The sequence below is a fragment of the Carassius auratus genome, chromosome 17 (genome assembly GCF_003368295.1).
Source record: "Carassius auratus strain Wakin chromosome 17, ASM336829v1, whole genome shotgun sequence".
NCBI classification, from domain to species: Eukaryota; Metazoa; Chordata; class Actinopteri; order Cypriniformes; family Cyprinidae; genus Carassius; species Carassius auratus.
Window position 1 is genome coordinate 1556083 of NC_039259.1, and position 12672 is coordinate 1568754.

Consider the following 12672-nt stretch of genomic DNA (forward strand, 5'->3'; position numbering starts at 1 on the left):
AACAGAAGATCTAATGCAGTAACCTTATGATCGAGTTAGTTGGAAATTGGATTGCATCTTCTCTGGCGGATGACTAGACGTCATGATATCTCCTATATGACTTAGCTGTGAAAAAATCAGCCAAACATATTTCAGTAGATGATGCCAAATCTGAATGGAATGTTCTGTGCACAAAATCCAAATCTCTTAAAAATTAAAGTACATATTGAGAACATACAGAAGGAAACTTGCTTAATTTTATGAATGTCCGATGCTCAGGTGGCTGACAGTAAATTCTAAACTCAGTTATTTTATCTGACAAATGATGTAAGACTCATGTTATCCGCTAGAGGTGATGGATATGAAATCTTGAAAGTCTGATCTATTTCTAGTCTCCATTAGTTACTGAATAACATGTGACATATAAATCGACAGAACTGCTTTATTGGTTCGCTGTGGTGCTCTGACAATAGTTTTATATAATCAGAAGAAATCTGTGAAATGTTTATAGATCATTAAATGTACATTTTACTTTTATATTTTACCTAATAATTTTCTAAACATTTTTGTCAAGATGCCACATGTGATCAAATATATTGCAATTTTAGTTATCTTTTAAAATAATATACAGTATAGTGCAGTATTTCTAAATAAAAACACAATTATTTAGTATTATGAATAACTCATTATCCTTTAACCAGACAAAAGCTCAGGAAAAATCTGCAGAACAAGAATTTAATGCACCATAAACTTTTTTTTTTTGTGTGTGTTATAAAAGTTTTGTTTCGCTGTCATTTATTTATTTTTTATTTTATTTTTTTGATGAAGTTTGACATGCTGAATATGAAATTCATATTACTATTTCTGCGCCATTAACAGTTCTCATGGGGAAAAAAAACAAAAATATTTTGACAGCTTATACAAGCCAATCTGTTATATCTCATGCATAAAATATGCATACATGCATAATACACAAGAGTTTAACATAAACAGTTAGTAAAAGTGAGTCATTCAGTACTTCAGGATGGTTTGTGTCTTATATGATTAATCCCATAATGCTGGATTGTTCCAGAAAGCACTTGAACATGACATGTGTATTCTGGAACGTTACAGAAACTTCTAGAATGTTCCCATTCTTCCAAAAGCTAAATATCTCCAAAAAACATATCTGTACTAAACCAGTGTTTCATGATTAATTGTAGAAGTTCTAAAGTGTGAATATTTACCAACATATTGATGCTACATGAAAATCAATAGTACAATAATAATACCACAGAATTACAATAATAGTACCACAGAATTACAGGACCATATGAAATTTAAGTGAAACAATTGTTTGTTACATTGTGTTATATAACATGTTTTAGTAATATGACAAATTGTCGTGTGTTGTATTTTTGCATCGCATCGCAGAATACCTATATTATAATTTGTATGATTCCAATATTTCTTTATCAACATCTGCTTGATTTTCTACACTGGAAACAACACTTGTATGTGTTATTAGTGTACAAAAGCTGTGTACAACCCATAGCTAACACTAAAGATTTGCGATGGATGATTGTTGCAAACTTTTGTTTTTAAAAAACAACTGATTATTGCATGATCTTTATTTGTTATTAATGTAAATCCCATAGTCTGCAACGCAACATGCTGGTGTAAGCACGGCTGCTTTAGCAGAGTGAAAATACAAGCCAATTATTAAGCTCTACTTTCTATCCACAGTTTATTACGAAACAAAGGACACAAGAACATCAGTGCATGACTGTATATCTTGAATTTTTATTCGTCAATCAATGCTCATTTCGTTCTTTTCATTTGACAACGAAGTCAAATTTAAAATGTAGAAAAATAAATTATCATAAAATACATCTCCATCAAGATAGCACTGGATGTTTTCATGGAAAACTCTAAACATTTAAGAACAATGTGAAACACAGTCGAATGATGACACTGAGGTATGCGATAACTCTGATGAGTGTATATTAAAGCACAACACGAGTCGATATCTATTGCCATAGAAAACAAACACAAAACCGCAGTCAATTCCACAGAACTTATAGCACCAGATCAAACAAATATGGAACTGATACATATCATATATATGCTATTATATATGTTCTATACTTACAGTGGTGGCTCATTAGAACACTAGTGTTTTCAGCAGCTAAAAATGGTTTTGAGTCAGTTATTTCTGTCTCTTGCTGTAGTGTGTCAGAAGGAAATTTCAGTTTACATCCAAACATTCTTTTGTTCTTCTGGATTGAGTCTGTCTCCGTTTCTTCATGTCACTCCAGACAGACTGATGATGATCAGATCACATCTCTGTGTGCAGCACAAACATCTCACTGCATTATTACTATTAATGACTAAATTAATGTTTGGAAATCTAAACTATATCTCCTACTGACACACTACAGCAAAAGATAGACATAAAACCATTTTTTATCTGGTGATAATACTAGTGTTCTAACCATTCTGGCCATCATTGTACATATAAATATAGATGTCTAAATATAGATGTCTCATGCATGCTTTTCGAACCAGAACACAGTTCATATCTGCTCATAAGATAATTATCCATGCTCTTGTATTTGGGCTACATCAAATGTCTGTGGAAGAAAGTAAATCCCCGTCCCGCACACATTACACAGATGCAGCCATTGAACATCTGGCTTCACACCAACATCACACATCTGGACATCATACCACTGCGATATCCAGTAGATATTAAGAACGAGCCGTGACATTACATCATCTACTCTTGCATTTATAAGGCCAGAAGCGTGGGAGAGTTGAGGATGTCGACGCTAGTGTCTGCTTTGCTCACGCCCCCCTTGCACCCGTCCAGTCCCTCGGCCAGGGAGTCCAGCTCTGGGCAGGAGAAGGTGAACACGGACAGGTAGTTGCTGCAGCTGGGTGTGGATGTGCTCACCACCGGGGTGCTCAAGGGTTCTAGATCACTGGCCACAGACTTGTAGAGGGTCTCCCAGTCTGTGATGCCCAGCGAGCCGGTCAGGTCGATGTCTGGGACGGAGCGGGCCGTGTCCGCCGAGATCCGGTCCAGAAGCTCGTCCTTGATATCCAGAGAGGGCTCGAGGTCACACAGACTGACCTCTGCGCTGGAGCACAGCAGGATGTCGGAGTTGCCAGAAATGGCTGTGGACGGTACCGTGGGGATCTCCAAGTCCTGCAGGGGAACGTCCTCGGGGAGTTTGCTGGCCGTTTCGGGAGTGGAGAGCGGCTGGGGAGACTCTGGAAACAGGCAGTCCAGTTCTTCAGGAAGCTGGCAAAGAGGTTTATGAGAGGCGAGGACATACTCCAGCCTCTCCTTTTCCTTCAGGAGGCTCTCGATTTCGGCCTGGAGGGCAGCTTTGTCCTCTTCTAGCTGGTCTGTTTCCTGGAAAATTGTGGAGAAGTGATTGTGATTTTAACTGTAAAAAAATTCAAAAAATTCATAAATAAAAAATTTAAAAAAGCTTTCCATTAATGTATGGTTCGGATCTGACAATAAAAATCTAAATATTGAAAAAATCACCTTTGAAATTTACCAAATGAATTCTTAGCAATGCATATTCCTAATCAAAAATTAAGTTTTTATATATTTACGGTAGGAAATTAAAAAAATTATAATAATGGAACATGATCTTTACTTAAAATCCTAATGATTTTTGGCATAAAAGAAAAATCAATAATTGTGATCAATTCAATCAATACAAATATATATATACAAATTTACCCCAGAGACTTAAAACTGGTTTTGTGCTCCAGGGTCACAAATACGATGAAAAACTCTAATAGACATTTAATGTAATTTTATAAAATACCATTTTTGGACGTTTCTTCTTATCAGGGTTCTATGTTTAATCTAATGTTGTTAAATTGATGTTTATTGCATATATATAAGCCATATAAGTTGCTCTGGATAAAAGTTTCTGCTAAATGACTAAATGTATATTACAGTTTCATGTGTGTCACCCTGATGGTGTTTAGTGTTTGTGTGAATGACATCTTCTTTACAAAAATATGTATACATGTTCAGTACTGTGCAAACGTTTTAGGCCACTAGTATTTTCACCAGCTAAAAATGGTTTTAAGTCAGTTATTTCTGTCTTTTGCTGTAGTATGTCAGTAGGAAATATCAGTTTACATTTCCAAACATAATTTTTGCCATTAATTGTACTAATGATTGAGATTTTCGTCTGACAGCAGCCAGTGCTGCACACGGAGATGTGATCTGATCATCATCAGTCTGTCTGGAATAACATGAAGAAACAGAACAACTGAGACAGACTCAATCCAGAACAACTGGGTCTCCAAGACACGACAGCAAACGATAGAAATAACTGACTTAAAACCATTTTTGTTAGTGAAAATACTAGTGGTCTAAGACTTTTGCACAGTACTGTATATTTATATATATATTAGTATTGGCCTTATCAGCTTGTGGAAAAGCTGCTTTGGTTCATCATTTGACTCATCACCACTGGATTTTGATGGTTATCAGTGCATTACAAAGGAACAAAACAGATTTCAGATTATCAATAGGTTGGTATATAAACATTATATTTATACATTTTATTGTTAATTTAAGTTAAATCTATAAAGCCTTTACTGAATGTTTTTTACAGTGTCAGATTATATTAATCAGATCCAGAGGAATTACTCCACATTACTCCACCGATCTAGAGGAAAAACAACATTAATGTCGTCTAAACCTTTTTGGATCATGGACGAGTTGGTGTATTTACATTAGTGCAATTTCAGCACAATTTTGCTGCGAAAAGCTCCATAGTTTATTTCCAATAGTGTGGCAATGCATGAAGCGCCATTTCTCAAGCTATGATCAGTTTGACATGATGTGGGATCTGCATTCTCAGTCATGTGGATCCCTAGTGAAATGACTGGGTTTCACTTACAAAAATTACTGTAAATGCGACCACACCTTCAGCATGTTATTTTTTTTAATCAATGAATGGAAAATGATAGATGTATAAAGACTTGAAATGTATTTTTCTATCCCTGCTCAATATTCAGACCCAACTATAAACCACTGGCAGGTGGACTCACCTAAAATGATTGCTCTGTTTGCAACAGTAAATCAGCCAGTGACAAGAGCTTGGGGCGAATGTTTCAACACATCACTATTTGCATTTCTGGAATCACACACTTCATCTTTAACATCTGAGTCTGTTCTCACACAATGTCCTCACACGGCTTCAGAAGAAGCCTTGGACAATGGCGCAAAACAGCATGGTATGGATAACTGGTTTTGACTGAAGGTTGAACAGAGACAGAATCTGAATGTTGTGGATGAACTGATGGAGATTTGGAAATGAAGCCCTGGTGTTGTGCATGATGTCTGTACTCACAGCCTGGAGGGTGTCGGTGAGCTCTCTCCGTCTGTTGCGACACTTCGCTGCAGCCATTTTATTCCTCTCTCTCCTGATCCTCTTCTTCTCCTCTTCCTCCGGAGAGAGCTAGTCATAGCCAAGATGAAATTGCACTTATTACCATCTCGAAGAATCCACGCATCCCCTAAAAAAAACGCTTGCCTTCTATCGCCAATTCACCCCAAACGCGTCTTTCTCTGCAATGCGTCTAAAAATAGTCTATTGTTGCAGACTTGCTGTGACCTGAATATAAAGTGGATGCTGCTGGTCTAGGCAGCATGCCAAAGCAAGAGCTGCATCCCCATCAATCCCGCGCACACGCTTCACAGAGGGTCACGCGCGCCAAACACGCAGCACATGCAGAAGTGTACCTGCTCGCCCTTGCTCTTCCTGGCAGAGCTTTTCCCCTTGCTCCCAGCTGCTTTGCTCTGTGCCGGTTCACTGCTCTCGGCTCTACCCGGAGACGGAGACACAGAGGTGATGATGGTCGGCTGGACCATCCACTGCAGGTCCGGCGTGCTGGAGATCGCGGTGACCGTCGGAACGAACGAGCCCTGGGATTGCGATGGAAATGTGTCATTCTGGCGAAATAAACACAACACTAATTTATGTGCGTCTGCATAAACCAAGTTTTCAAACGTCACTTTTTAATACTTTAAGAGTTTACGCTTAAAACTCTTTCTTTAAATAGGCTCGAGCGTCTAAAAATAGTCTTCTGATCAATATTTAACTTTTGCATTGTCTGTGACGTCAATGCTGACGCAGGACTGCTGTGGGCTCTCCTCGGTGGATTTATTTTTCTCAATGAACAGCTGCATTTACACCATGTTTCGCTGCATTGCAAAGGATGTGCGACAAAACACCACATTCAACATCAGACAAACAGATGAAGCACGCGCACTGCAATAGCGCGCTATTCAAAACCTATGACTAATTAAGTATAATAGCCTGAAAGTCTATCTGTTGTGTTTTTCACAATAATACATAATAGAATAAAAAGAGTGGCATCCAAAAACAAACATGCATGATATATCATCAGTTAAATCCACATGCACAGAGTGCACTGAAGGTGGAAGCATGTGTAAGTCTTCTGTACCTGTGTGCTGCTGTCCATCGGGGCATCGCTGGGTTTGCTGGAGCCGGTGTCCCCAGACAGAGAGCATGAGGAGTCCGGATCAGTCTTCTTCGCTTTGCTCAGAAACATTTCTCCAGCGCGCACGGACAAACTGTTGACTGGATTCCAGCTCTCTTGTGATCCAGATGCCTCGCTTTGTGATTTTCGAGTCGCTGTCTTCAAGTTATTTAAACCTGGTCAGTGACACTCAGCTCCGCGAGCGGCTATTTATAGTGCGCCTGAATTTTATGAATGAAACGGAGCGTACCATTCCGCGCGCGGGGAGCGCCTCTACACAACCGCACAGACACCCGAGCTCTCCGAGCACATCCGCGCGCGAGTGCTTAATCAGGACTGAACTGAAATGTGACTGAAACAGAAGTCACTGTGGCAAAGCTGCGCGCACTGAATCTATGACCCCTGTGAGGACCAAATGTGGTCCGTGCTACATGTTCATTCATAAAATTCTGATGGACCCCGATATGCATAACGTTCTTATGAATAATTTATGACTTATGCATATGACTATGATCATTTCATGCAAACTGATGCTCAACTAAATATTCCACACTATGCGTGGATAATCTGATCATGTCTTCTGTTGTCATGCTGTATAATTCAGATCAGTAGCCTATGTGAAAGTGAAAGAAAGACAAAAGGAAATCAGACGAGCTGTATACTGCTTTTCAATATAAATCAATTTATGAGTGAGTATATATTTTGTTAGTCCGTGTTGCAGCTGCATTAATTAAATGGATGTTTAATGTGCCGTGTCTGTCTCCTGACCCCTACAGTCTCAGCATCTGCACCTGCTCGCGCGTCACGCTGTGACGTAACACAGTCAAACAGGAAAATGACCATATAAGGATAACTACGTGTTGGGATTCCAGTGCTGAGCGTGTGTCTATGGTCTGGACTGAAGCTGCTGCTGCTTTGTGTTTTGTGCAGTGACACAAATGCGCAGATAGTGAAACATAAACTGCAAAGGTTCCACAGCCTTAATAGCTATCCAGTGTCCAGTGTAGAACATTGTAGAATATCAATCTATCTATCAATCTATCTATCTATCTATCTATCTATCTATCTATCTATCTATCTATATATATATATATATATATATATATATATATGTGTGTGTGTGTGTGTGTGTGTGTGTGTGTGTGTGTGTGTGTGTGTGTTCATGTTATATTCAAAGAGCTGTGTTTGAAGTAATCTTGATAATTCCACAAAATGTAAAAAGCAGAGTATTCTCTTTGTAGCAACCAACGATGAGTGAATGCGTAGCCTGATGTAAACATCTAAAGGTAAAGCAACTCGGTTTGCATTCGGTAATAGCCTATAGCCTAACGGCTATAAGACTACCTTTAGCCTATAATTCAAAGTATTTTTTTTTTTTTTTATTAGGCCATTTAAGAAGTCTATGCATGAGAATTAGTCAGATATTTAAGTGTCAGTCTTTCTCTCTGTCGAGCGCGAGCATGCGCTAATATGATCTGACCACGTGACACCTGCAGATATAAAAGTACATAATAGAATTATTTAGAATTAAGGGATTTTTTTTTCTTCCGGAAATGACTCCTGCATTACGTGAAGCACAGCGCTGTGAGTCTACAACCTGCGAACATGAAAATGTAATTTTCATAAGGGGAATATTATTAGATAAGTGGAATTGATCAAACACTGCAGGGTTGAAGAACTGAATTAGAACTGAAGAACTTGTCTTCCGATTGATGAGTGTGAATCTGAGTAGAATTGGCCAAACACACAAGAAGCTGAATTTCTAATTACAGGAAGAAATTCATGTTAGTGAATATTAGTGTAAAGAAAGGATCTACCTTAAATGCACAAGGTTTTTAAACTTTTAAACTACCAAAAAAGGCATTGACAGTTTGTCTTGACAAATGTAGATTTTTTAGTTAAAACTTGATAATTGAATTTCAGTTAATTTTTATTCTCCCAACATTCAATTTTGAATGGCAGTTGTGCTCCCTGTTTACTGCCCCGGTTCAAATACAGTCAGATTTAGTTAAGTGCATCAGCTTTTTAAAGGCACTCTTAATTAAACTCTGTGTTATAGGCCAAGTCTCAGCTGGAGCCAGGAATATCATTACTAAAACCTTTAGAATGTGAAAATATTCTTGTTTCGGTTATTCTTTTGGGGTTAAAATAAATATCAGACCTAAAACTATCCAAAAAGCAAATGCTTCCAAATGCATAAGGTGAGGTCTATAATAAATACTTGTAGTAGTTATATTTCCAAATGAACACTTACTGGACTGAAGCAGCTCAGCTTTACTTGATTCTCCATCAATCATGTTTTAGAGTCTCAAATCTGATCCTCAGGATCTTTTGAGGAGCGTTTGTTTCCAGAAGCTTAACTTTCACTGTTCCTCAACGGAGGAATGATCTTCACAAGCCTCCAGAACATCTCACATCTTCTGAGGAGCCTTGATTTCTTCAGCTCTGTGTTATACGTGCGGATCATTTCAGTCGCATCTCTCCACCTTCGATAGCAGTGCTGAGGTGAGACCCTTGATCCCTGCACCGAGCCCGGGCGCCGCAGCAGTGGCCCTCTAGCGGTTAAACACTGAACTGCATGGTTCCCGCGGAGGGACACTGGTTGGTTGGTTGTGCTTCGGCTCTTCCCAGCGCGGAAGATGTGGTTCAGGATACAGGGCATCTTATCAGAGCAGAACGACGAAAAATAATGGTTTCTTTGTTTTTACAACAGCTGATTCATCCGAGGTTTGCCGTTTTGAATGATCCATGGCCAATTTATCTCAAATTACTCACTAACAGGGAGTTTCTTTTCTCTGTGACTTTAGCACGGGTGCACAAAGGGTGCAGTTTCCCGCGAAAACGTCCCGACAGCTGTGAAATACCACATTATCATCATTATTATAATTATTATTATAGGTTTATCAAAGTGTAATTTGAAGAAAGGTTTATAAGAATATAACACATGGTTATTTTATCTATGCACACACACACACACACAGTATAAACTAAAATAAATACTCAGTAGCTATTATAAAGGGCTTACAAAACAGGGTTGTAAACATGGTTTATAAAAGTTGTCTTTATATCAATGGCAGGTCAGGCCCCCCAAGTTTATACCTCCACCTAGACACCTACCAATGAAAATATATTGTCATCATGTCTTTTGTGAACATCTGACTACTTCTTTTACAGATGGCTGAGCTCACTAATAATGACAAGTGATGAATATGAATCCCTTACAGAACACAAGCTTTAGCCTGCATCATCAAATGGATCTGGACTCATAGTTGGTGCAGGCATCCATATGGGTGTCTGGGACTTAATAAAGCTCCTGCAGAAAGTAAGGTCCCGTCTAGGCTTTGGAAGGAGACCAGGGGGCGGGGAACACTCATTTCCTGGAATGTTTGGCTCTTTCACAATACAGCCATTCATTCTGGAGTCCTGGTTCTGGGAGAGTACCAGACACGCTGCTCGATGTACACATGAAACATAAGAGCAAAGAATTATGCAGATGCATGTTTTATGGACATCATGATGAATCTAAATGTAATTTCCTCATGATGGGAAATAGGCCTGCAAAGATCCAGTCCTCGAATGATGAGCCTAGATTTGTTGATGCAGTGGCTGCTTATTTCTAAACAATGCTATACTGCTGAAATATGCACACAACTTTTACATAAACACATGGTTTTATTGTAGCTGCCTACATGGAACCACAATCCAACACTAAACACCAATGCTTTTAAACGAATGGTTCATCCAAAAATGAAATTTGGCTGAAGGGTTTGTAGCACTGCATCAGTGTCTCATCAATGGTGCTCTTCACTGAATGGGTGCCGTCAGAATGAGAGTCCAAACAGCTGATAAAAACATCACAATAATCTACAGCACTCCAGTCCAGCAGTTAACATTTAATCAATGTTTGTAAAAAAAAAAAAAAAAGATGTTTTTACTGAAAACCATTGTTTCTGGTCAAATCCATACCAAGTGCATCTCCTGTTGTCTTTCTTAAAAACTCTTAAATGTAATAAGAATTTGCCATAAAGTAAGGAACGTGAATCTTGATAAACAAAAGCAGGGCAGATGTGTTCTCCCAGTCATGATTTGCAGCACCTGTATAACATTGTCCACTAACCAGGAAGGATCTGATAAAGTGATAAAAGCTGCAGTATCTCTTCTGTTTAAAGGATTTTTCACACTGACAGCTATTTTCCATATAGGTGATTTTCCAATATACTGTACATCAGCAGATGTTGGCAATGCAACAAAATCCAGTGAGCTCTAATGATAAATCACGGGCAAGTGAGTGTGAAAGTAAAAAACAAATCACTGTATGCCATCATTTTATAAAATAAAGTTCATTTTCAGCCCTGTCATTTGCAGCTATTACAGTAGGTCTTTTGTTAACATCATACAGAACTACTACATTTTCTTTAAGTTTGATTGCATCATATAATAATTGCTGTTAATAATGTTTATAGTATGTTTAATTACGTCTTTAATAGATTTTTCTGTACATTTCCGTCATATGTACATAAACTGACAGTCACCACTGATAACAGGGTTTTCTGGAAGTATTCCTGAGCCCATGTTGTGATTACCATTACAGTATCATTCCTGTATGTGATGCAGTGCTGTTTAAAAGCAGAAGATCATGGGCATCCAGTATGGTTTTCCAGCCTTGACCCTTACACACAGAGATTGTTCCAGATTCTCTGAATCTTTGGATGATATTATGCACTGTAGATGATGATAACTTCAAACTCATTGTATTTTTTCTCTGAGAAACTCCTTTCTGATATTTCTCCACTATTTTTCACCGCAGCATTGGGGGAATTGGTGATCCTCTGCCCATCTTGACTTCTGAGAGACACTGACACTCTGAGAGGATTGCTTTATACCCAATCATGTTCCCAGTTGACCTAATAAGATGCAAATTGGTCCTCCAGCTGTTTCTTATATGTACATTTAACTTTTCCGGCCTCTTATTGCTACCTGTCCCAACTTTTTTGGAATGTGTAGCTCTCATTAAATCTAAAATGAGCCAATATTTGGCATGACATTTCAAAATGTCTCACTTTCAACATTAGGTATGTTATCTATATTCTATTGTGAATAAAATATACGTTTATGAGATTTGTAAATTATTCCATTCCTTTTTTACTCACAATTTGCACAGTGTCCCAACTTTTTGGAATCAGGTTTGTACTTTCTTTTTTTTTTTTATTATTGTTAGTAGCTTTTAATTACTTGTTTGTTTTGGCTGTAGGTCATCCCATTAATGTATACATTTGAGCATGACATTTTGTGTGATTGTACATTAAAAAAAAAAAATATATATATACTCAAAAGGATTAAGCTTTCCTAACCACAACCCTTAAATGTTATAGAACTTTAATAGAAATAATGTAAATAATTAATAATTACCATTATCACTGTGCAGACAACACCTGAAAATAATCTAGTTTAAAACATCTGAAAAATGTTTATCTTTTTTTTCAAGGACACTTAAACCCACCTCTGCTTTTTTATACATTAATCTTTTGCTGGTGTTAAACTACTAATATATTATATATATATATATATATATATATATATATATATATATAGTCAGGTCCATAAATATTGGGACATCGACACAATTCTAATCTTTTTGGCTCTATACACCACCACGATGGATTTGAAATGAAACGAACAAGATGTGCTTTAACTGCAGACTTTCAGCTTTAATTTGAGGGTATTTACATCCAAATCAGGTGAACGGTGTAGGAATTACAACAGTTTGTATATGTGCCTCCCACTTTTTAATGGACCAAAAGTAATGGGACAGATTAACAATCATAAATCAAACTTTCATTTTTTAATACTTGGTTGCAAATCCTTTGCAGTCAATTACAGCCTGAAGTCTGGAGATCAATTAGACATCACCAGACACTGGTGCAACCAAAGAGATTTTTAAGTGGAATGTTATGCAATGGCCAAGTCAATCACCTGACCTGAATCGGATTGAGCATGCATTTCACTTGCTGAAGACAAAACTGAAGGGAAAATGCCCCAAGAACAAGCAGGAACTGAAGACCGTTGCAGTAGAGGCCAGGCAGAGCATCACCAGGGATGAAACCCAGTGTCTGGTGATGTCTATGCGTTCCAGACATCAGGCTGTAATTTACTGCAAAGGATTTGCAA

At 38.0% G+C, this 12672-nt stretch overlaps 1 protein-coding gene across 2 annotated transcripts; it reads right to left on the minus strand.

The window, feature by feature from the left end:
* Positions 1-1745: 1745 nt before the first annotated feature.
* LOC113116944 (proto-oncogene c-Fos-like) lies at positions 1746-7264 on the minus strand. Of its 2 annotated transcripts, none has more exons than XM_026285253.1 (4): positions 6469-7264; positions 5744-5926; positions 5352-5459; positions 1746-3379 (listed from the first exon to the last, which is right to left on the minus strand). In XM_026285253.1, exons 1-4 carry the CDS (start codon positions 6574-6576, stop codon positions 2750-2752), a joined length of 1029 nt encoding a protein of 342 aa, XP_026141038.1. In that variant the 5' UTR covers positions 6577-7264; the 3' UTR covers positions 1746-2749. The 2 variants fall into 2 exon arrangements, with proteins under 2 accessions (XP_026141038.1, XP_026141036.1); XM_026285251.1 differs by having other exon boundaries at positions 5744-5953; positions 6469-7262.
* Positions 7265-12672: the final 5408 nt, after the last annotated feature.

What these genes read in the sequence shown, in the direction of transcription:
- LOC113116944 (XM_026285251.1), bottom strand. Translation starts at nt 6,576, where the DNA reads ATGTTTCTGAGCAAAGCGAAGAAGACTGATCCGGACTCCTCATGCTCT. An exon ending in CGATGGACAGCAGCACACAG is followed by an intron (nt 5,954 to 6,468) that starts GTACAGAAGACT and finishes TTATTTCGCCAG; the next exon opens with AATGACACATTTCCATCGCA. An exon ending in TCACCGACACCCTCCAGGCT is followed by an intron (nt 3,380 to 5,351) that starts GTGAGTACAGAC and finishes ACAATTTTCCAG; the next exon opens with GAAACAGACCAGCTAGAAGA.